The sequence below is a fragment of the Pinus tabuliformis genome, chromosome 4_1, assembly GCF_031772625.1.
Source record: "Pinus tabuliformis cultivar Carrire ecotype Pingquan chromosome 4_1, CPIR1, whole genome shotgun sequence".
Classification (NCBI taxonomy): domain Eukaryota; kingdom Viridiplantae; phylum Streptophyta; class Pinopsida; order Pinales; family Pinaceae; genus Pinus; species Pinus tabuliformis.
Genome location: NC_142303.1, coordinates 385,964,770 through 385,990,974, shown reverse-complemented (window position 1 = coordinate 385,990,974; position 26,205 = coordinate 385,964,770). Strand labels below are relative to the sequence as shown.

Below are 26,205 nucleotides of genomic sequence, written 5' to 3'. Positions count from 1 at the left end.
CTGAACGACTTTGAAGTTTTCAAGGTATGTCCTAATACATTATAACATACAAATCTGTTCATTCTACTCTTTTGGCAATTTTCGACAAAACTGCAGCATGTATGTATTGCAAGGTATCATTATTTGACAACATTTATTTCTTCATTATATGCTATTTTATGTGTTTAAATTACATATGAGACATTTTGGCATGAGATTAGAGTTGAAATATGTTTGAACACATGTTGTCTGTGTTTGTATATGATCTTTAGAAATTTGAGTAGCCTCCATTTTTTGTGTATTTGTGGAGACGTATATTTAGATATTTTATTTTCACTCTGACATTTGATGTAAGGAACGTGTGCAGATTGAGGGTTTATGGAAAACCGAAAATGAAAATATGGCTAAGTTGTGTGGGGAGGCCAAGCAGCTCAAAGCAAAATTCAAGAGGTTCAAAATCAGACATATTGAGAGGGTAAAGGGCATTGTCTCTAGTTGCTTTTTCAGTTTATGTTAACCAGTGTCTTTGTGGATGTGGTGAAAATTTAATACAATGAATATACTTCAGTGTACAGCTTTCATATGGGGTTATTTTCATTTTGTTAGTATCTTCTATGTATAGTTTAACACAAGCTTAAGGCAAATGGTGATTGAACATGCCAAACTTATAGAGGATGAACTTAGGTCACTAGAAAAACACAGAAAATGAGCAGGATGTTGAAGATCCTTATTTTATGAATGTATGGAAAAACATTTGTTGCACTAAGTTTTAACTCGAAAAATATTGAATTTCCCAAGGACAGAAAACTAAGCTGGGTTTAGGAAGTATTTTTTAAAATTCAGAGACAGGAATAGTGATGAGCATCTTGGGAACCGAGACATGATTTTATAGGGATAAGCAATGACGGTGATCTGCTTGTCAATTGAACTTTACAGTTATCTCAAATTGGTTTTTACCATATTGGATTTCTTCTAATGGGTTGATATGGATTCTCTTTTCACATTTGTAAATTGCAGAAATTCAATTCTGAGGCTGATTCTCTCGCGAATGCTGCTGTAGATCTTGGAGGTACATGTCAAACAATTTGGTGAATTGTTTTCACATTTTCCTTTGTCCATACTCAGATGTTACATTCACCTTGCTTTTGAACAAATTTTGAATATACTAGTGTTTATCTGTCATGCAGATGGTGAATGGCTTTCAAGGAAATTTGAATTGCAGGGTTCATCTGATGCCTCCACTTTAGTAGAACCTCCTGAAAAGTTTGCTAACTCAAGAAGTTCAAAGAAGAGTGGTGTAGTAGATTGTAACAAGGTGTGAATGTGTTGGTTAGAAGCACTCTTTAGCCTATAATGATTTAAAAGTGATTAAATTCTATTTCTGAATTTTTATGGTTATGCTTTTTGTTACATCATTTCCTGCTTTTTTGAGTAATGTTTACAGAATTTGTTTCAAGTGTCAGAGAATGTCATGAAAAGATATTTAAATCTGAAAAAGACAGAAAGAAGTTTGATTCTGATGAGGCAAGTTGTTTTCTTGCTTCCAATCTATTTTGCTTGAAATGCTGTTCTGCACTATTGCAGTGTCACAGTGACCTTGAGTCAAACTTACTGAACTGCAAGTTTGTTTTGGATTGTGCTAGAGAAGAGTTTTTCTGGGTCAAGTCAAACTTCTGGTTGGCTTGCACTAGGCCTGCTAGATTTTGCAACAACAGTAACCATGTAGCCATGCATCCTTAATGCAAATGATGGAGGAAAACCACAAAACGGGATGCAATAGAGTATAAATCTGCCAGCTTTACTTAATTGATTGAATATTTTAAAGGCATTCTACCTTCTTAAGTATTCTAGATAATAATGATTTTTTTAGTCCAAAATGATTTTTTGGGTCCATCAAATCACCATGAAATATGCTTTTAATGGGCACTGCTACCCACCAAAAGGCTGGTAACCCCATAGGAGAAAATTTCTCTCCTTCTTTGGACAGCCAGCCAGCCAACAGCCCTACATTTCTCAGGACATGATGATATCCCATAATCCTCCACCATTTGCACCGCTCAGACACAAGCACCAATGGATTGAAGGGTTGACCTAGTACATGTCACCTCCCCTTAGGGGATGGAAACACATAATAGGGTTGACCATCTAGCCATCCCTAACACAAGTATAGAACAATTTTATGGGACTTGGTCTTGTTAGATATTTGAAGGTGATCTTATTTTGAAGTGTTATTATGCCCTTAACAATTAAGTATGTTCTACTATGATGCATCTATGGTCATTGTCCCTAATGGCTGGTGGCTTTCACTTGAGCTTGAGATGGTTTTTCCATGTGGTTCTTCACACAACAACAAAGGCATTTCAGGGCACATTATATTACTCCAATACACAACATCCCTAGGTCATTTTGCACATTCCAGATAGTAGTGTTGACATTGCAGATGTAGCATTGCCTCTTTGGAGCAGAGTATTAGGCACTTTGTGTTGAAATATGTAACTAGGTTCAGTCTTCATAATGTCTTATGTAATCTTGATTTTATATATTTGATGTAAAGAGAAAAAGACAAAAATTATTATTATTATTTCTAGCATGGATTTCATGCTCAAGGTCATTTTATTTATAGGTCAAACATCCATTGTGTGCATCTAGGGCTTTGTCATAAAGTCTAGGAGTCAAATAGTCATTGTCATATAAAAAACCCTATTGGGCATCTTGTATCATGTAAGAAGAATTTATGTAGGTCACAATTGTGTCATAAAGTCCCTCCAATGCCTGTCGGCCTTCAGGAGGCTAGTTGGCCTACAAGCAGTGAAGTTGGCCTCATTAGGGCTATTCGAGCCTCATGGAAGACTATATATAAGAAACCATCAACCTCACTTGAAGGAGCATCCAAGCAAGTTCGTTGTAGCACAAAAAAGACAAGAATAATCAGCAAAGAAGAGGAAAACATAAAGAGAGAAAAATCGAAGGAGTTCAGGACTGTTTTTGGGCCACCATCTCACACATGCGAGGAAAACTAAGGTGCATTTGCTGTTACAAAACAGGAATTGCAGTCACCTTAAGGAGCCGAAATTTGCGATCATAAGGATCAAGTTTGCAGACCGAGTTATCAAGGAAGGAAAATCACCCTAAGCGAAGGAGAGAGAAGGCATATTTCACCATCTTTTCCCACACATGCGAAGTTAGGATTTCTGCAGTAGAGGCTGAAAATTGCAGACCTGAAGCAGTGACCGAAAAATCTAAAGTAGAGGCTGAAATATGAAGTGTGAAGCTAGTTTGACTTGGGTTAACTTTGTGGAAGAGAAGGCTCATCAAAGAAGAAATTGACTTGGTCTTGGGGGGGCCTTTATCTTGGGTCTTAGGTCTTGGAATTCATCATTTGAGGATTCTATAAGAAGAGAAGAATTCTTGCAGGTTTTACTCTCAAAGGGAGAGGTTTTGGCCTTGGCTAGCAACCTATATATTGTGTCCTCTTGTTCTTTTGATATTAAGAGTTTGGTAGCTGTTTGATGATAAGAACATAACAATAATCAAGTGAAAGAAGAAGCTAATTACAAGTATATCAAGTTAAGTAAAAGAACATCACAAGCAGTGATCAAAGTAAGGGAAATCACCCTAATCTAGCTGCCCTTGATTTCTCAACACTTTGATGATTCAAGATTATGATTGATAGCACAAAGCATCCCCAGATGCTAAAACAATGAGCTCCTCTTGTTTGGTGTTGGATTTACTTGATGTTGCACCCAATGGACCGAAGACACCGCTAGGTTTGCCTTGATGTTGTTTTATGGTTGTTGCTTGTTTTGGAGTCCAGTTGATGATTGTTACCACAAAAACTAGTAGGCCTTGGACAAAGAGCTAGACAAAGTGCTAACAATGGGGTAATGCAGTGTTCCATGGGGAGGCGTCCCCAAGGGTGGGGGATGCTCCCCCACGCTACCGGGATGGAGAAACTCTTGGGGGATGGGTCCCCTTTTTGGGGAATCTCTATGGGGATGTTTTTCTGACAATGAAACACGACTCTTTTGTAGAGGGGATAGGGGGACGCAAGGGGGATGCATGGGGTCACATATGTGTCCCCTCATTTTTTTGTCTAATAAATTTTATAAATATTAAAAATAGAAATAAAATTATATTAAAACTAAAAAAAAAAATAAAAAAATAAAAAATAAAAAATAAAAAATATATTATAACTTAAATTTACTAGTACTTTTTGAGAAATTTACTAGTATTACATTGCTTTCTATGTTTACTTTTAGTTTAGTATTCTATGATGAATCTACTTTTCATTGTTTTCGATGTGCATTGCATAATTTCAATTGTCAAATGATGAATTTGATTTATATGTACCTTGCATCATGCGAAATGATGATTTTAGATGGAACATTGCATAATGTCAAATGTGGATTCAATTTAGTAATTTACTTTTAGATTTAAATTACAAAAATGTCAAATAATAATTCATTAATGGTAATAGTCTAATACAATTGATGATCATATTTAGTCTTAAGATGTACATTTCATAATTATTAAGATTTTCTATTTAGTTATTGACATATTGTTGGGATTTTATTTCTTTTTTTTATATATTAAATTTTTAATAATTTATAATTTTAAAATTTTCATGACTCTAATGTCCCCTGTTTCCCTAAATTTTGGGGTTGCTTATATGCGTCCCCATTGTGCATATCCCCCTCCCACGCTTTCCCATCCCGGAAACTCAGTGGAACATTGGGGTAAAGGCCCAATGTCACCTTGGCCAAAACCCCCTGCTCTTTTCGGACTTTTATCGATGGGAGGAGTCTCGGTAGGAAGGAGATCACTTAAAATAAATAGGCTAGGTATAAGGCATAAAGTGATCAAGCTAGAACTCAATCAAGCGAGAGACTCAATAATGGTTCAAGGCTTTAAAGAAGCAAAACAATCTTAAAGAAAAGCTCTAAAAAATGAGGCTCAAGGCCTAGGGTTTTGAGATTTTCGATGTTGATAGGTATTCACAAGGGCAAGGGCCGAGAGAAAACGCTTCTTATGTTATACTTCAACAAGTACTAAGCTCATACAACTCTCAAAGATGTCCTCAAGTTGAGGGAAAAAGAACTAGGGATTTACTCTTGGAGCAACACCTAGGGCAAGAGATTTTATGGATGAAATTTGAGTGGATTCCCACCAAACTTCAAGAATAGATAGCCTACACCCTAAGCTTGATGTTTAGGCTCTTAAATCACAATGCCCCTCTTTAAAATTTTGCTGCAAGCCCTAGATTTTCACCCTAGCCTTAAAAGGATTGATTTAAGGAGAGAAAATTATGGAGAAAATTTAGGATTGATCACCAATGACTTGGACTAGTGCCTTGTCCTTTAAGAATATGGAGTCAAGGATGAGATAGATAAGCTAGATCCTTTCTTAGTAGGCTAAATATTGTTGCCCTAGGTACCAACCTTTAATATTTACCCACTTCAAAAGAAAATAGAGTTTGATGGAGAGATTAAAGATTTCCTCCACTAGGAGCATTCATTACATGTTGTACATTGAATAACATATGCAATACTCAACTAGTTAGCCTTTCAAAAATAATTTTCAACAACAAGGGCACAAAATAACATAACCTAGAAGCAACAATTCTATAGATTAGATAATTTCAAGATAGAGAATTTTTAACAACAAGCACTTACAAGACAACATGTAGTATATCCATCCATTATTCAAAGAAGTAGTTCCAAAGACAATAGAAAATGACTTCCATATTTATACATGTCCAATCAAGTCTAATTTTAGCATAAAGCTCCTCTTAGTTGTCAAATGGAGGGAAAAAACTAAATGTGGTTACTGGTCAACAACATAGCCAATGTGAAATCACAAAAGTTAACCCACAAGAGGGCCAAAATGATGTCGTCATCACTGCGTGGGCCTCTTGGAGGCATGTGTTTAGCTCCCTTGGTGCCAAACTGAGTCAAAAGGGCTCCATAAATCATCCTCTATGGGTTGGTTCCTAGATCTCCATGCAAATCTTCTGTGGAACACAATTTTGTGTTTGGGGCACAAAATGGGTCTCATTGGTCTCCATTATTGAGGGCTTGGAGAATGGTGCTAGCCCTTCCACGTCTCGAAGGGTGAGACAAACCTCTTCTAGGCCTCAGATCAACTACCAAACCATGTGTGCACTGCTATGTACACTGCTAAGTCAGCTGGGGCATGCTAGTCCACGTGCATCATCTTGTGAGTAATATGGGGCAATGTGTAGACTGCTGTGGTGTTGTGGGTTCCCATGGAGTGGAATGATGATATTCTGCAAGTAACAGGAGTCCCATGGCTCTCAACGCTTCGCCTGGAGGGTAACATATGCTCCTCTAGTGGACTTAGGCCCCAATTAAGCTGCCCGACCCATGATGAAACTATCTGCCAATCACACATAATGTCTAGTGTTGCATCTTCACCATCATGTACACTAATTCAATAGTGCATCTAAGTGAACCGAGCTTGTTAGTCAAGGGCACATTGAGACTTCATGTGGGGCTTCTCTTCCAAATTTGGGGATTTGATCTCATAATAGTGTTACCTCCTTAGGTAGGAGTGGCTAATAGACGAACCTATTAGGTGTTCCTAACCACGAAGGAGAAAGACAGGTCCCTGGTACATTATTCAATCAATAGGTGGCATGTGAATAATGATAAAATGAATGGGGCCATAAGGGTCTCAAGGCCAAATGCCATGGGTACAAGGTTAACAATGATGAGGGATGTCCAGATTTTGGGCATATAGATGTGAGGAGGGAGAAATCGTGGTTACATGAGTTACCCCATCCTTTGTTTTTCCACTCCTCTTTATTTGCCTTTTTCCTTTTATTTATTTTTCTTTGTATTACTACTCGAAGCTCCACGAAATGAGAGCATGCTGTGAATGATGTAAAGTAGTTATTACCCCCGTAAAATGGGATAGTTCATCGCCCACTAGGGGTTGGGACATGGAATGGTTCTTTAATGATGTGAGGGTCACTCATGGGCCCTAGGAACCAGGGTGATGGCCATAATGATAAGGGGTAGAGCTCATGTTTTGGCTTTTGACCGTGTGCTATAGAAATGCTTGGCCATCTTTTGCATTTTGTGACATCTTTTTCTTTTGTTTCTTGATTGTGGCCATGATATGCTTTTAACTTTCTTTTAGCTACATCAACCTCCAGGGCAACGTTTCTAGGCCCGAACTGGGTATGTGGACAAGGGGAGGGGGTGTGTCGGAGCCTTGTGGACCCGGAGAAGGAAAATGGTGAAATAGGGCTTGTAATGTGTGTAGGGGAGTGAAAGATGTGGAATGTGAAAACAAGACCACGCTACTAAAATCGGGGTTTCCCAAGTAGTGTCCTTCCTAAAGCCATAAACAAATAGGGAGATCCCATGGGACTAAGATTGCAGATTAACCCCCCGTCTCCCCTTTCAAGGTGAGGGAATAAGACCACAGGCAAAGTCCTTCCTTCTTCCAAGTCACCCAATAATCCATGCCAAATATGCCCAAATGAAAAACAAGCAGAAGCACCTGATTGCACAATGGAAAACATACCTTTTGGGTCGGATTTCCCACATTTTAACATATGCTTTCGACATATGTGCGGAGAAACATACAACTAATGCAGGGAGCAGGGATAAAGTGGCACATCACATCAGTGACAAGGTGGTTATCAGGGGCTTCTCGCTGCTCACTGAAAGAAGATGAATAAGAGGAAAATTCTCTTATGGGTACCCACTTTTGGTGGGAAACAATGATGATCATCCCTAAGATAACAAACGAGTGTTGAAATGTGTAACTAGGTTTGGTCTTCTTAAATGTATTTGAGTCACAATGAAATGTACTTATCAAAAGAATGAAGAAAATATTTTAATTATTATTATTATGACTTATTAAAGCATGGGTTTCATGCTCGGGTCATCTTGTTTTAAGTCAAAGTCCCCATTGAGAACTTCTAGGATTTACTTTGTGTCATTAGAGTCATTGTCCATCAAAAGAGACCCTCCTTGCGCTTTCCAATTACGTAAAAATATTTATTTTTGAGTAAAAAATGAATTTAGTCTCCTCCACACCAAGTTGGCCTCAAGAAGTTCAAGTCGGCCTCAAGAAGGAGAATTCGACCTCACTAGAAGGCTATATATACAAGGCAATTCGAATTCATTACGAGAAATTCACTCTCTCTCTCATAGTTCGATATCCTGAAGTTGGAAGCTAGGAAATGTGAAGTTGGAAAAGAGCTGGAAAGGGGCTATAAAAGAGTGCGAAATTTTGGAGCCAAGAAGTTATCAAGATCGAATTTTTGGGCCATCTATCTCTCACTTAGGAGGAGTATCTAGGGAGATCAAAGTTTTTCTTTGTCTAGTCGAAGCTGCGGTTGCTACTAGTCGCTGGGTCGAAGTTGCTACTACAAGTTGATGCTGCTAGGTCGAAGTTGCTATTGAAGGGTTATCATCTGTAAGAAGGATTGAGGGCTGACTTGGTGTGGAGGAAGTCTTTGTCTGTGTCAAGAGTCTTGGATTATCTTGAGAAACTATTGAAGGAAAAATTGTTGATTGGGTTTTCCCCTAGATAAGGGTTTTGCCTGGGCAGAGTGCCTACATCTTGTGTCTTGTGTTTTTGTGATCTTCATGCACACATAATTTGGTAATTGCTTGATGAAATATAATTTAAAAAAGATGTAAAAGAAGCCAACATAATTCACAAGTAATTATCAAGAAAGAGAAATCTAATCCTAATTCTACCAACATTCATTTCTCAACATGGTATCAGAGCTTAAGATCAAAGAAGATCGAAGATCACTTCGTTGGCTTGAAGGAAAATGATTACTCCCTCTATGATAAGAATTGGATTCAACACTGTAGGAAGCTGTATGAAGAAGATCTTCTACTACTTATTCAACAAAGTCAAAAGTCATGGGTTCTTCGCTACACTTACATGTGCACTTAATGATGATAATGCCTGGATTATTGACAATGAAGCATCTAGGCATATGCCAGGGAAGAGTAAACAACATCACACTCTATCAAAGGAATCATCTTCTCATGCAGTGGAATTGGGAGACAACAAAAGCTCTGCTTTTAGAGGCCTGGGATCAACATCATTGACGCTGGAGAATGGAGCTAAGGTGAAGAAGGAGGAAAAAGACAGTTTAAGAATCTATTGAAAGGAATCTAAGGAACCTCTAGAAGTTGATTAAAGGATCATATAAGGAGACCTTATAAGGAAAGAAGCTTACTATCTTCAAGGACAATGTCTAACACAATAAAGGGAGAGAACAAATTAAAGGAACATCCAATTACAATGCTTGGAAGAAGAGGATAGATCTCTTCCTCGAAAAGAATAGCCTTGGATCTGGTAAAAGGAAAAGTGAAGAAGTCTACAAAATCAAGACGTCTAAAAGGCCAAGAAAGAAGGGACAGGGATGAAGAAAACTTTGCCAAATAAGTTTCACTAAAGAAGAACATGATGGAAGGACTTGAAGTCAAGGACCTATTTGCTAGGAACTCTTAGGGACTCTATCCCTTGCATGTCCTTCTACTCTAAGTATCCCTCAAGCTTGGAGCGAGCCCTTACCAACTTCCAAAGATAAGTATCTTATTACCTTTTAATTTTTAGTTTTCCTTACTTATCTAAGTTTGTTCGCATTAAATACCAATTACATTTATATTCGTATTTTCCTTGTTTAGGAAAGACTTGTGGAACACTCAAGGAAGAAGGCCTCACAAGACAAAGCATTGGAATTACAAGGTTTGTTAAGAAACAAGAGGTATGTTTTCAACTACAAGTTTTTACTCTCTTCATATTCATTTTTGATAAACTATTACTAACATCATTGTGTCTAGCTTTCTTGAATCTTACAGATTCTTGATTGGGTGATTCATCATTAGATAAATCTACCCTCATATCTTTGATTACTCTTGTGGAACCCTATAAAGGTTCTCTATGAAAAAGCCTAACACAAGGGTATGTCGATGATAATGTGTGGAACCCTAGCCTACTTAGGATTATTGTTGAAGTCAAAAGAAAATGTCTGATGCTTTGATGATGTCATGCTTGGGGTTTTGGTATGGGTATGAAAACCCTAACTTGTTATGGTTGAATGGTAATGTTTGAAATACCGAACCTTTGAAGTATTATTGATTTAGGGTTTCCTATGTTTTGAATCCCTAGATCATTAGGGTTTGGTAGGGTATATAAGCAAGACCCTTTTAATGTCATAGAAATGAAATCCTTGGCATTTGTGTGTTTGTTCGATCAAACCCTAGTCTGATCAAACTTTTATTGATATTTGTGTCTTTGGGTTTGACTAACACATGTTATGATATGCTTGTGCATGAAGATGGAATCCTAGATGCATGAGTTGACCAAATTGTTGATGGTCATGAGTCCTAGGTTCTGGAACTAAGCCCTAGTCGAAGTTTGATGATAGTATTTGTGAATTCTAGGGTTTTGTAACTAAACCTTAGTAGAAGTTAAAATATCTAATATATGATGACAGTGTGATAATTTGGGATTTATGAAAAGTTGATAAAATCTGAATTTGCATTGTGGGTGTTGAAAATTAGTAAAATCTAGGGTTTACAACAAACCCTAGTGGAAGCGAGTCATGTTGTTACTTTGAATTGAGTTGTGATTGGTTTTGATTGTTAAAGCTCATGTATGAAATGTAGGGTTTTGCACAAAATCCTACTAGGAAGTCTAACATATGAATTGTAAAATTGTTAGATGCATTGTAGATCTATATTTGTTTTTGAATTGCTTCGAGGGCTTGCAATAGTTTGTAGTAGGGTATGTCATACCTCTAGAAGAAACATTGAAACCCTAGATGTAATGAAGGTTGTTATGAAATGCTCAAAGTCTTGATGATATAGTCTAGGGTTTATGACGAAAACCCTTGCAAGAAGTTGAAAAGTATGTGTCTCTTGTCTGTATGTAAGTTTGGGTATTTGATGTCTAAAGTTGAATGCTTCCATTATGTGATTCTGATATGGTTAAATTCATGCTTCTATCAATTTGGTTGTACTTGCTATCTAGGTTGTGTAAGTATGTAATCTTCAAGATAATGAAGATGCTCGTAAATTAAAGCTGATATGATAAGCATGATGAATAGAGTTATAATGGTCATGATAACTCTGATAAGAAGAATGGAAGCCATGAAAGATTCTCCGATGTCATAGAAAAGAAGTTGATCTACCTAGGGTAAGAGGGAGCTTGGGTATAGGAATGATTAGATCCTCCTTGGTTAAGAGGGAGTGATGGATATGGTTCTCTACTTCATGAGTCATGCACTAGACCAGGACTAACAACCGTAAGTCGTAGTGAAGGCTACAAGTGAGAGAAGGACACATAACTCTTGTCTTCATGGAAATAGGTCCCGAGTTGAGAGGGAGGGCATATCATAGTCATGATGGACACCTTGAAAGAAGAAATTGGAGAATACTTTTTTTGAGGGGATACTAAGATAAGAAAAGCAGGTTTTGTTTGTAGAATATGTCGCTGTATGTGAAGTAGGAAAGGAAGATATATGATTGAGGAATCTTTTGTCAAGATATGTTTGAAAGTTCTATTGTGATAAATTGATAAGCAACATCAAGTTGTCTGAAACACCCTAGAGGTTTGTATTTATTTATCTATATTTGAAAGTTTGTTACTGATTGGGGTTGTGTTTGTACAGGTAAATCTCTCTAAGGTTTGATAGCATGCAGGTTACATGAGAGATATTTGTTATCGATCTGTTTGATTAGGGAGGATTTGTTATTGATTGGAATAATCGAGAGTGTTGAGGATTTGTGTGTAAGACACATTGCCTGGGAGGACATCTGGCTGGCACTTTGTGTTGATGTCTAGTTCCTAAAGTAGGGAGGGTGGCGTTGGTCATGGAGCTCTGACCTTAGATACGCACCTAGATCCATGGGTTGTTGGTTAGCAAGCAAGCCTGATGGTACCTAGAAAGCCTGAAAGCTTTAGTCCATCCTAGTCCCACTTGGATAGATTGCCTTGGTCAAGAATCTAGTCCATGGCATTGTAGTGCCTAAACTGTTAGAGGACCTTGGATAGTTTTCCCTGGTCAGGAATCTAGTCCATGGCATTGCGGTTTTTGAATTCTTCATGGTTCATGTGTTCTGAGATCTTCCTTGTACTTGTACTTATGAATACCTCCCTAGTTAAGAGGGAGTGTTTTATTATGTAACTAGGTTCGGTCTTCATAAATGCATTTGAGTCACAATGAAATGTACTTTTCAAAAGAATGAAGAAAATATTATTATTATTATTATGACTTATTAAAGCATGGGTTTCATGCTTGGGTCATCTTGTTTTAGGTCAGAGCCCCCATTGAGGACTTCTAGGATTTATTCTAAGTCATTAGAGTCATTGTCCATTAAAAATGGTCCTTGGGCTTTTGAATTATGTAAAAAGAATGATTTTTGAGTCAAAAATGAATTTAGTCTCCTCCACACCAAGTCAGCCTCAAGAAGATCAAGTCAGCCTCAAGAAGGATAATTTGACCTTACTGGAAGGCTATATTTACAAGGCAATTCCAATTCATTTAGAGCAATTCACTCTCTCTCTCATAGTTCGATATCCTCAAGCTGGAAGCTGGGAAATGCGAAGTTGGAAAAGAGCTCGAAAGGGGCTGTAAAAGGGCGCGAAATTTTGGAGGTAAGAAGAAATCATCAAGATCGAAATTTTGGGCCATCTATCCTTATAAGTTCCTCTTCCAGTTCTTCAAGATGCACTATACCATCCTCCGAATTGTCATCCTCTGGGTGATTGTCCCAAATTTTTATGTGGGATCCTCATAAGCCTGATCACAGTAATGACTCAACAACCTCAAGTTGTAGTGCACATAAACCAAGCTTTCTACTCGGTTTTCATTGAGTCTGTTTCTTTTCACATTGTGTATGAAGCTGTAGGCGCTCCAACACCTTTCTGCAGAAGAAGTATTCACAACCTGTGATAGAACTTTTTTTGCCAATTTTGGCAAAAGTCCATGGCCCCCATATGTTTCCCACCATGTGAGAGCATCAAATCTGTCTCTGTCTTCCATTGCATGGAAGGTACCAAACAAACCAGTGCCATTGAAGTATTTGCCTATTTCAAGGCGCACAGCTGCACATTCCTCCCTGTCAGGTATCAACTTTTCTAATGCTTGCAAATATCCACTAGTTACCTCTGCATCTAAATGGTGTTTGGTCCTAATCCCACCCCCTGGTGCAGTTTGGCCCAACCAAGATGTAGAGTAGTATTTTGGCATAAGGATATACGCCAAGCAATGTAGTGGAAGATTAATTCTATTCCACCATTCACACACACAATCATGAATCAGTTTGTACAAGTTGGGATCTCTGTTATGAACAATATCTTTTATTTGCCCCAACATGGTATTAATTTGCTCATACACCTCGCCAATCATTGGTTTGTCTGTATCTGCAAACCGAATCATGTGATAAATGGGCTTGGTGAAATCCAATACTTGCCTCACACTTGTTCAAAACTGACCATCAAGAGCGGCCTCCTCCACCAGTTCAAAACCTTGCCTGTCAGCTACATTTGTAGCCCTTTCCTTTAATACCTGCCAATGTGGACTTGATACCATGCTAGCCAATGACTCTCTTACCTTCAAAAGGCGCCTGAAGGTGGGGTAATAGCTACCAAATCTGGTCTTCGCAATCTTCAACAACTTCAATCTTGAGTGATTGCGGAAAAGGCCATGGGTATTGCTATGATTTGTAATAAATTTTATCATTTGTTTGCCTTTCTTGTACAAATCACCAATCCATTGGTATTGTGCATTTTTGTTCTTGACAACATCATGCATCAGAAGGTTCAATGTGTGAACCAAACATCCAGACCAAAATAAGTTGGGGTATTTATCTTCAATAATTGCTCCCGCTGCCTTACAATTAGGAGCATTATCAGTGATGACTTGGATGACATTGTATGGCCCAATACGGTCAATTGTTTCAAGTAATGCTTCTGCAATGTTGATGCCGGTCCTGAACTTGTTTGACTAATCATGTGCAGTTAGAAAGATGGCACCACTAACAGACACAGCAAGAACACTTATCAATGGCTTGCCTTTTACATTTGTCCATCCATCAGATACAATGGACACCCCATGGTTAGTCGAAGAACTTGTCATTATATTCAAAGAATGTGAGATTTTTACTTTTTCATGATCAAGTCCAACGGTTCTTGCATTGTCATACCCAGGGCTCTTGTATCCTTTAGGGGCATCATTTATGGCATAAACCATTTCGTGCCAATAAGGTGAGCGAAGAACATTGAATGGTATCCCACATGCATAGAGAAACCTGTAAACCTTTGAATCCACATCATTCCTACACCCCTCATCAAGGAAATCTGATATGGTTCCACGCATTAAAGCTGATGACCCTGTGCCTCCATATCCACTGCCTTGGGAGGATGCTGAAGGAGTTCTTTGTATTTGTGATTGTGAGCTTGGTTCAAAGAAACCCCTTGATTTTTTTGATTTGTATTGGGCTTCCTCCTCTTCCCTTATGTATTTGGCTCTATCCGTTGCTGACACCGCTGGACAAGTTTTGATTCCTATTTGTTTGTCTCCATCCCATGGCCTTTTCCCACAGAGGTGTTTTCTGGCACGGGTGTATGAACCTGTGTAATCATTGTTGCAATGGGGGCAATGAAATTTAGTGGTTCCACCCCCTTTCCCTGCTTCAGGCCTGTTAACATATTTCCACAATGGGGTTTGGTCTTGTTTAGTCTTTTGAAAGTCATGTTCACCCTCCTCCAGCTCCTCTTCACTGGGGTTTTCATCAAATCCACTTTCTCCAACTTTTTCATCCCTCTCTTCATTTTGGCCCCTCCGTTTCCTACTCTCCAGCACCATAATAACCATAAAAGGGAGCAAGAAGAGGAAAATCCCAAGAAATATAGCCAGGTCCATGATGTTTGATATTTGTAGGCTTTTGAATCTGCAAATTAATTTAATTTATTTAGATTAATTAATTTAATAATTTTAATCTACTAATTTAATTTAGATTCATGATTTTTTTACTAAATATAGTTAATAAACTAAATTAAACGACCTAAATTACTACCTAATTAAATTAAATTAACTAAACTAACTAAATTACTATGTTACTTACCTCTCGGCACTTGCTCCTCGCTTCTCCTCGCTCCTTTGCTCTTGCTCTCATTCAAGTGATAATGAAATGTTTGTTTCCCCCATTGAGCTTTTAAAACAAATTTGATTTATTTGATTTATTTTTTTATAAATTATATTTATTTATTTATTATTATTATTATTTATTTTATTTTTTTATTTTTTTGTAAATTGGATTTTTATTTTTATTTTTAATTTTTTTGTAAATTAGATTTTTATTTTTAATTTTTTTTTTTTTCTTTATTATTATTATTATTATTTTTTTATTTTATTTTATTTTTTTTGTTGCGTCTGCGGCTTTTTTTCCCGCCCGAGTCGCTCCCGGCGTCATTCGATACACTCTCGGAGCGAATATTTAACGCTCGGGAGCGATCGCTCCCGAGCATTAAATATTCGCTCCGGGAGCGACGCTCCTGAAATTGGCAGGGAGCACAAATTTTTTTATCGGGAGCGCTCTCCCGACCCGCTCCCTCCCGGAGCGCGGATTGGGAGGGGGAGCGAGGGGGGGGAGCGCTCCCCCGCAACACTGCTCCATATTTTTTGCAGACTGAAAACTTCAAACATCATGGCTATATGGCTTGGCATTTTCTTGTTGTTGGTTTCGTTTTTTGTTATTATGGTTTTAGAGAGTAGAAGGAGGGTTGATCATGATGAAGAGGATGAAGAAGTGGGTTATAGTGGATTTGATGAAAACCTTGCAAAGGAGTACCTTCGTGAGGGGGAAGAGAGTGGAGATGATGAGGCCCCAAAAACTAAACAAGACCAAATCCCATTGTGGAAATATGTTACTAGGTCTAAAGCAGGGAAAGGGGGTGGAACCACTAAATTTACATGCAAACATTGCAACAACGTTTACATAGGTTCATACACCCGTGCCAGAAGGCACCTCTGTGGGAAAAGGGCATGAGATGGAGATAAACAAATAGGAACCAAAACTTGTACAAGTGTGTCAGCAATAGAAAGAACCAAATACAAAAGGGAAGAGGAGGAAGTCCAATACAAATCTAATAAATCAAAGGGTTTTATAAACATAGCCCATAATCACATGCACAAAGAACTCCATCAACATCCTCCCATGGCAGTAGATATGGAGGCCCAAGAACAAACATCTCTTCAAGGCGTAGAACCATATCAGGTTTCCTTGACGAAGGGTGTAGGAATGATGTGGATTCAAAAATTTTACTGGTTTCTTTATGCATGTCGGATACCATTCAATGTTCTTCGCTCACCTTATTGGCATGAAATGGTTTCTGCCATAAATGATGCCCCCAAAGGATACAAGAGACTTGGGTATGACAAGTCTAAAACCGTTGGACTTGATCATGAAAAAGAAAAAATTTCACATTCTTTGAGTAAAATGACAAATTCTTGGACTGAGCATGGGGTGTCCATTGTATCTGATGGATGGACAAATGTAAAAGTCAAGCCATTGATAAGTGTTCTTGTTGTGTCTGTTAGTGGTGCCATCTTCCTTTCATCATATAATTACTCAAAGAAGTTCAAGACCGACATCAACATTGCAGAATCATTACTTGAAACAATTGAACTTATTGGGCCATGCAAATGTCATCCAAGTCATCATTGATAATGATCTTAATTGTAAGGCAGCAAGAGCAATTATTGAGGATAAATACCCCAACATATTTTGGTCTGGGAGTTTGGTTCACACAATGAACCTTTTGGTGCATGATATTATTAAGAACAAAAACCAACAATACAAATGGATTGGTGATTTGTACAAGAGAGGCAAGTGAATGATAAAATTTATTACAAATCATAGCAATACCCATGGTCGCTTCCGCAGTCACTCGAGATTGGAGCTATTGAAAATTGCGAGGACTAGATTTGCTAGCTATTACCTCACCTTCAGGCGCCTTTTGAAGGTAAGAGAGTCATTGGCTAGCATGGTATCAAGTCAATACTAGCAAGTATTAAAGGACAAGGCTACAAATGCAGTTGACAAACAAGGTTTTGAACAGGTTAAGGAGACCACTCTTGATGGTCTATTTTGGGCATGTGTGAGGGAAGTATTGCAATTCACCAAGCCCATTTATAGCATGATTCGTTTTTCTGATACAGATAAACTAGTGATTGGGGAGGTGTATGAGCAGATGGATAGTATGTTGGGGCAAATAAAAGATATTGTTCAGGAAAATGATCCCAAGTTGTATACAATGATTCACAATTGTGTGTGTGCATGGTAGAATAAACTTAATGTTCCACTACATGCCTTGGCGTATATCCTTATGCCAAAATACTACTCTTCATCTTGGTTGGGCCAACCTGCACCTGGGGGTGGGGTTAGGATCAAACCCCATACAGATCCAGAGGTATCTAAAGGATATATGGAAGCATTAGACAAGTTGGTACTTGACAAAGAGTGTGCTAATCTGCGTCTTAAATTAGGCAGATACTTCAGTTGCACTAGTTTGTTTGGTTCATTGCATGCAATGGAAGATGGAGACAAATTTGATGCTCTCACATGGTGGGAAGCATTTGGTGGCATGGGACTTATGCCAAAATTGGCAAAAAGAGTTCTCTTAGAGGTTGTAAATACTTCTTCTGTAGAGAGGTGTTGGAGCACCTACAACTTCATACATAATGTGAGAAGAAACAGACTCAATGAAAACCGGGCAGAAAGCTTGGTTTGTGTGCACTGCAACTTGAGGTTGTTGAGTCATTATTGTGATTGGGCTTGTGAGGATCCAATATATAAAATTTGGGACAACCACCCAAAGGACGATAATTTGGAGGATGGCACTATACATCTTGAAGAATTGGAAGCAGAACTTTTGAGAGATGATGATGAAACAACAACAACCATGCCACCCCCACCATCCAGTAGCAGTGCCGGTGCTCGAGTTCCAACAATTGTTCCTTTGCTTCCGCCGCCTCCATCTACATCCTCACATGGTGGACTTATGCCTTCTGGTTCTGGTCTTGCGACTATGTGGGAGGAGACACCTAGAAGACCACCAGTACCACGACCTGCTCAGAAATTAGACATTTCTCGTGGTGGCAAGAGGAAGCTGTATATAATATATTTACTTGTCTTTTCTAGTTTCTAGTAGTTTTAACTTTTTATAACTATTGACCCTTTCATATTTATTATGATATTTTTGTAAACAATATATGAAAATTTAAGTTTGAAGTTTGATGTTGAAATTATAACTCATTGGTAATGAATTATGAATATGATGGTTCGTGAAAGTTGAAAGTTGTTTCATTTCATTTCATTTCATGTTAGAATTTTTATATAATTTTGGTGATGAGTGATGATAAATGTTATGTATTGAATTTTGAAAGCTTGAAACTTTAAGATTTATGAATCATGAGACTCAATATGTTGTGTGTTACTAACATGTGGACGTGGTTGGTGAAGATTATAACTTCTAGATGATTGATGTTATATGGATCAATCTATTATTCTATGCTTTTTATATCTAATTCATCATTGTACATGCTTTTGTTGACATATGTGCATCAAAATATAAAATTTATGTATTAGATAAAAATTCTCTCCCCGATTTGTTCCCAAACTGGGAGCTTCTGAAAATGTCACTCTCGCTACCCGTTTTCTCTCTCGCTCCCAAGTAACCTTGGCCATGCCACCCATATAAACCTTGAGAGGGTGATGCAGGGCACCAAGAGCATGGTTTTTGGGGATGGAGGCACTTTGAGGGACTTCTTGAGGGCTCACCTCAAGATTTGGAGTTGATTATTGTTGGGCCAGAGATTGAAGATGTTTTTGCTTTCACAATACCCTTTTTACCCCCTTTTTCACCTCCTTTGAACTCCTCACTTTACATCTCTAAAGCCCTTTTTACATATAACTATGGATGATCATGCTGGCTTAGACATCTTTTCTAAGGTTATGAGGTAAATTCATAATTCATGCCAAGCTTCTATTGTTTAAACATGTTATTAAAGCTTAATCGTTGTTTAAGTTGTTACTACTTAAAGTACACAGGTCTTGCAATTCTTTCAGGATCTTGCAACTAGGATAGGTAAGTGCGTACGTGCCATCTCTATTGAGAACTACCATGTGGGCCTGTGAAAGAATTCTGTTTAGACACTCTGTCATCTTATTAATACAAACGAGGTCAAGGATGGTGCACTTGATGGTATTTTATTTTGCTATTCGTGAACTATGAACGATATTTGGGGATCTCGTTTTTGAGCTTTCATTTAGACTAACTAAACATGATCTAGCTTTAGGTAGCTATGATCATCTGCTTGGCCTGAAATAGGAGGTTATTGAAGATCTTGTTTCTTGTTGGTTTCAAGCTGTAACTAAGAATGGCTCCCTTTTGGTTATTTTTTTTTGCTAAAGCAAGTGTCGACCCTTCTATTTCATTAAGCCAGAAAATAATTTACAAAATATACAAACGTCCACTCGACGCTGAGGATCCAGGAAAAATAAAATACTAGCTGCCTAAGGCAAAACCCCCGACCCTACAAAAGTAACCTCTGAACCCTAGGAATACAAACCATTAATGTACCAAGTGGTTAGAAAAACGTATGAAAACCCGCGGAATCTCCTGCACACTAGCCCCCAGACAAGCCCCATTAATCTACGCCATACAATCTCCACGCACAATCCAACGGTAGAGGGAGAACTCACCCAGCGAAGACGTACGGTGTTTAACAGCCCCGCCCCACCAAACTGCACAATCAATCTTGACTGTTGATCCGCGCAATGAAATCCACCGGTTGAGAGTAATATTGCACGGTACAAGGTCTCCGGACATTAGTGTGCCATGCAGGGTGGTATTCGTTTCCACCTCCCTGCCATGTGTAGGAAGCTGAATGGAATCACTTCCATTTCGCTAAAACCATTTTCCGCTTGAGAGCCATGTGATCAGCCGGAAACCACCAAGGAAGCAGTTTAACTTCTCGGAGCCTGGAATTCGGTATAATACGGTTGCCGGAAGGTTGTTTGTGAGGTTTATGCATTTATTGTTTGTAAGCTCTTAATAGTGTGATTTAGCTTGATAGCCACCAGGTGCATAACTACATCTTAGGAAGAAAAAGAAGGGCAAGAGCTTCATGACCAACATCCAAAAGTAGAGCCATGACCCAGGAGCCCTCCTTGATCATCCTTGCCAACCTCTTAAAGAAACTGAAGAGCCATAGGAAGCAATCAATAGAGAGCATACATTGGAACTCGAGAATAAGGAGTTTCTCTCTTGTCTCACACCAATTTCTTCATGTCTTCAAGAGAGAAATCATCACGCTGTGGAAGATCTACACGACGTGACAATGTGAGATACACCAATAGTTTTCAGAGGATCAGAGGACCAAGAATATGTGGATCACATTGAAGTTTGGTTCCAACAATTGTAGGCAAGGAACATTCCTCCATCATTCTACATCTCTTGGCACCATATCAGTTGAAGAAATTGGTTCCTCGTACTCTGGTATGCCTTACAGTTTACTTCTTAAATCTGCGTATTAACATATTTTGTATTCTATTGTGTACATAACTTCTTTGGAAGTATGCCTGTTAGTTTTTGTAGCATCATATGTGTTATAGGCAGGAAATTTTGTGGAGAGGCTAGTAGACATGAGATCTCCAAAACCTAGAAATCATTTCTAGAGATTCCGCCTAGAAATGACTTAATTAGATTATTAGTCATTTTTAAAATATTTACTAAGTTTAAACTTAGGGAATATGACTAATTAATCAAAATTAATTAAGTTATCGTGTGAATCTTCTAGAAACTCACATGGATCGACTTCTAGTTAATCCTAGCCATAGATTAAGATCTAATCTTGGCTGTTGAAGTCTCAACAGAGGATTATGAGAAGAAAGTCGATGGGGCTTGGAGAAGACACTTGTGAAGTTCGATTTCATGAGCAGATCGATTTCCTAAGTACCAACATTCAGTTTCCAGAGAGAGAGCTAGAGAGATCGAAGCAGTGAGAGAGGGGCAGGGACAGTGAAGCTGGAGGAAGATTTCCTGATCCGGTGAATGCATTTGCAGAGAAGCAGAGGAGCCACAGAGAGGTTGACGCAGAGCTGCGCAATAACCTCTAGAGGAAAAGTCGATTTGCCGCGGAAGATTGATGTTTTCAGTTCTAGAGTTCGGGAAGGAGTCCCAGAGTGCCGAAGAAGCGTCTTTCTGGTCAACGACTTAGAAGAAGGCAAAACATCTTCATCATAATCCAGTAGAAGGCAAGCCATCCAGCCAGCTATGCATAGGCTGATACAGTGCCTCAGAAGGCTGAAATTCTGAAGGTAGGTTTTGTCGGGAGATTGCCTGTGGGGTGAGGAAAATTCCTCTCCAGATTCTTGCCGATATTTCTCTGTAGGATTGCCAGTTTCGACATTCAGTTGTACTCATATTATTTCACTGCTTCATAATAATAAAACCCTCAGCTGCTGCACCGGTTTTCCCGAGTTGGGTTTTTCCAGGGACATTGGTCTGTGTTATTATGTGTGTGTGCTAGTATTTCTTCCGGTGTTTATTTCTTCTGCAGTTGTATTTGTGTAGGTTGCAGTGTGATTGATTCAGTATTTGCTATAGCTCACAGTAAATAAGTTGTTAAATTTAATTAACAATTAGGATAATTATTTCCAGTTGCTGCAATAGGATTTGGGTCATCGAATTTTCACATTGCCTACACTTGAAGAGATGCTCTCTTTTCAAGTACTGTAGGAAAAATAAATAAATAAATAGTAAAGATAAAAATAAGTCTAACTGTGAAACCAGGAAACTGTCACAGTTAGACAAGGACTTTCTTGAAAACTAGGCAATTGGCGAGAAGACTCTTCCTTAATGACTCAATAAAATGGAGGATCTAATTGATTTTTAAACAATTCGGTTGTTTTTGAAAAGGGGTTGATTTCCGATTCTGAGTTTTGGTGTCTGCAAAATAGGTTAGTGAAAGTCTTACTCGTTACAGAGCTTAGAGAAACCATATTGCCAAATGTTTAATACAGTTAGCACACACCCTCTACTGCAACTACTTTTCTCAGCATTTGCCACCATTATTATCATCATCATCTTATATGATGGTCATTTCTTTTATTGAATCTGATCATCTTTGTCTTTCCTATATTCCCATACTAATGCTATTCCCATTGTTCCTTTCCTACCATTTCTATTTCATTGTCCCTTTTCCTTGTCATTCCCATCTTCATCATTCTGTCATTCCATCACATCCCTGTTTCCATTGTCCCCTTCACCATCAATCCTAGCACCATTTCAATTCCCCTACCATTCTTTTTATACCCCACTCTTAACTTTACAAATCAGCATCACCAATGTTTTTGAATGAACTTTTGCCGTGGCACTTCTGGTAGTGGCAGCTTTGGCAACAACATTAATTTATGACAATCAACAAGAGAATCAGTTTTTTGGCATTTTTCTTTTTGTTTTGGCATGAACCAAGAAACAATTCAACATTTATTTTTTAGATTGGTTTCAAAACAGTTGGAGCAAATTCAACAGTTCCTTTGGTCTTTAAAAGTCTAAATGTGAAGGTTGCAAGAGTAACTGTAGCCTCTAATTTTGAACATTGCAAACTTGAAATAATTGGATGCTCTGAAAGCAGGTGCGATCTTCAAGATATTTTTGACCTATGGATTAAATATAGCATTTGTTGTGGTAAAATTTCCCTAAATAGGGTTGACATCATCCTTCCCAAGTGAGTTTATGCCATAGAAACCCTAAACTGTAGTCAAGCTTCAACTTGAACCCTATTCAGAGGGTTTATCTTGTGCCTTTGTTGATCTAATCATCGAGTAATTTTTTTTGTTTTTGTTTTATTTATCTTACATGTCTAGGTACTCCTTTATCACTGCACATTAGTAAGCCCTAGCTTGTAGTAGTCCTTGTCTAGTCTAGGGTTAGCATACTTGTTCCTTCATAGAGAAGATTTGAGCCTATTATATCATTAAGGTTCTTTCCCTAGGCTATATCACAAGGAGACCTCTAATTAGAATATCCTTATAGGTGAATACAGGAAAGCCTCCTTTGTGGTGAAACTCCACTAAGAAAACAATAGGAGGAAGATGAATTTGTGGAAATAGGCACAAGTTCATGTCAATTGGAATGTTGTCAAGCAAAATTGGTTAGATGCAAGGTGCAACAAAATAGCTAGAGAATGTATGTCGATTGAATACCGAGAGAAGATTATTTGCCCCTAATATTGGCACTGAGTTGTATTTTCTCTATCTTATTTTATGATATTGTACTAAAAGCATATGTGGTTGATAACATCACGTGTGTAAAATTACAATAACTTTGTGAATTGTATAAAGAAGTTGTAAACTTAAGAGTTCATTAGTAGTGAATTGTTAAGGAGTTTAGACTTCTGTGATCCATAACATTGTTTAGTAATCTTCGGCAAAATCACATAATCAATCTTTTGTCGACGCGTTTCGAACCAACCAGTGTGGTTAATCGTCAGGACAAGTTGAAGAACTGATCTGGCTTAGCTTGATTAAATAGAGTGTGCAGAGACTCCAACGGCTATATTGCAACGGCTAATTTTGACCTGAGGATCATAGTCAAACTAATAATTTTATTATTAATAGAAACATATTATCATTAGTTAATTGAATAATAAAATAAATTCATTGTTTAAATATAATGGTCATTATATCTACATAATTATTAAAAACTTATATTTTTTATTATTCTTGAATTATTTAATTACAAAGAAATAGTGTTAAAATACTATTAATCTTAGAATTTAGTTATAATGGTAACTGTGTATTTATATAATAATAATTGTTTATATCCAAGGATCCAATGGTAAACTAGACATAATGGTCATTAATAAATTATGGTAAATTAATAATGGTAAACTAAATATAATGGTCATTAATTATATCTTCATATAACCTATATTATTATTCCAAATTATTTAAATATAAATAAATAGTTATTAAATTACTATTGTTCTTAGAATTTAGTTACAATAGGTAAAAGTTTAAATCCAATAAATCATTTTAATCTAATATTAAATGTAAAGGCCCATTCGAAATTAAACTAGTAAGTACTATACAATAATCTATATTTTTTCCTAATAATTTATAGTATTCTAGTTAAATCATTAATATTCCTAGAATATAGTTACCTAAGGTAAATACCATAATTAACGTGCATGTTTATTACTAATAGTATATCCATTAACTCAATGTTATTGGTATATTTCTAATAATTTCTTGTTTATCATTTAAACCTAAGGGTCAATTGGTAAAACTAGATCACCTCTTATCATTAATTTAAAAATTTTATTCATTAATTAATCAATAATTAATTCTTAAAATTAACTAGGTTATTAGTTAATTATCTTATTACTCATAAGGTTTAAAAAAGGGGGGCCTTTATTAATACGATATAAGGAAATCAGTTAAAGGTAAAAATCAATGAAAAAATCCAATCTAATTCTCAAATACCCCCTGGAATAGGTTAATACAATAATTAGCCCGAAATTACTTAATAACATATTAATACCCCAAGCACTCCATAATAACCTGACACACCCGCCAAAACCAGAACTTGAGGAGAGGGAAGACAGAAACCCTAAGACTTAACACAGGGGAAAGGAGGAGGCTAGGAAGACAAGGCTGGGACCCAGCAACTGCTAATCTTCCAGCCATCATCCCTATTAAGATTGTTCGGCCTTTTCTCAATCTCCAGGGCCTCTCTAAATTTGCGATGGTGAAACTGCGCAACTTTGGCAATGACTTGAGCATCTTCTATACAAACATGATGCATAGTCTTCCCCGCATGCTCAGCCAGGGCTGAGGACTTGGTCCTACCATGTCTTAAGTCAGCTGAATGCTCGCTAATCCGCTGATTGATAGAGCGACCAGTCTCACCAATATAAGGGGTCCCACAGGAGCAGGGAATGACATAGACGCCCTTCATGTCCTTAGGGTCAATAGGGTCTTTTACAGACCTGAGGGAGCTACGGATAGTGCGGAGAGGTCTAAAAGTTGCGGGCACATCGTACTTCCTCAGAACCCTCGCAATCCTATCTGTGGTCCCTTGGATGTAAGGAAGGTTCACACCCAAGATATGGTCTTTGGGAACCTTTCGGATTGAAGGCTCCTTCTTGGCCCTGAGGAAGGCTTTTTGACCTAGGAGCCTATTATAACCATTCTTCTCAAAGACATCAAGGAGATGAGCCTTCTCCGCTTCCAGGCTCTCCTCATCCGAAATTCTTACAGCACGTATGGCAAGCGTGCTAAGGACTCCTAACTTCTGAGCAGGGAAATGATGCGAAGACGCATGCAAGTATTGTTCGGTATGCGTCTTCTTTCTAAACACTTGATGAGAGAAGGAACCATCCACCTTCTTAGAGACGAGAACATCTAAGAACGGAAGACAACCATTATCTTCTTTTTCCATCGTGAATTTAATGGCGGTGGACTGGTTATTGAGATGACTGAAGAAACGATCTAGCTCGACAGGACCATGAGACCATACAACACCAGTGTCATCAACGAATCTTTTCCAAAGCTTCGGTAAGAGACGAGAGGAGGCCAAAGCCTTAGACTCAAACTCCTCCATGAAGAGATTAGCGACGACAGGGGACAAGGGGGAGCCCATGGCAACTCCGCAAGTCTGCTCATAGAATTCTCCCTCGAAGCTGAAAAAGGTGGAGGTAAGGCAAAGCTCAACTAACTTAGCCGTATCAGGGTCAGTTAGCTTATTAATTACCTTCATGGCCTCATTAATAGGAATACATGTATATACTATAAAGAGAGACCATGTCGAAACTTACCAGAATGTCCTCGGGCTCAAGTTTAATTTTCTTAAGATCCTCAATAAAAGAAGCTGAGTCTTTTACAAAGGACTCAGTCTGCCCAACCAAGGGTCTCAACTTAGCAGCGAGGAACTTGGCCAAGAGGTAAGTCGGACCACCAATGGTATTGACAATGGGTCTCAGGGGGACCCCATCCTTATGGATTTTAGGAAGACCATAAATCCTCGGAGTGATGGGGTTACCCTCAATAAGTTTCTGGGTGATAGCGGTAATTTTAGTTTCAATAATAAGCATTATGGTATTATTAACATTGGCGATTATGATAATAATACTGCAATGTATAAATGGAATAA

The 26,205-nt window shown here is 38.0% G+C and overlaps 1 protein-coding gene across 8 annotated transcripts in view; it reads left to right on the top strand.

The window, feature by feature from the left end:
* Positions 1–26,205, top strand: part of LOC149175906 (uncharacterized) — a 193,652-nt gene that overhangs the window by 110,258 nt on the left and 57,189 nt on the right. For all 8 annotated transcript variants that reach the window (XM_089419788.1, XM_089419783.1, XM_089419787.1 and 5 more), the window contains 3 exons: positions 347–454; positions 997–1,048; positions 1,167–1,294. In XM_089419788.1, coding sequence (XP_089275914.1) covers positions 347–454; positions 997–1,048; positions 1,167–1,294 — 288 coding nt within the window. The remainder of the gene's footprint in view (positions 1–346; positions 455–996; positions 1,049–1,166; positions 1,295–26,205) is intronic.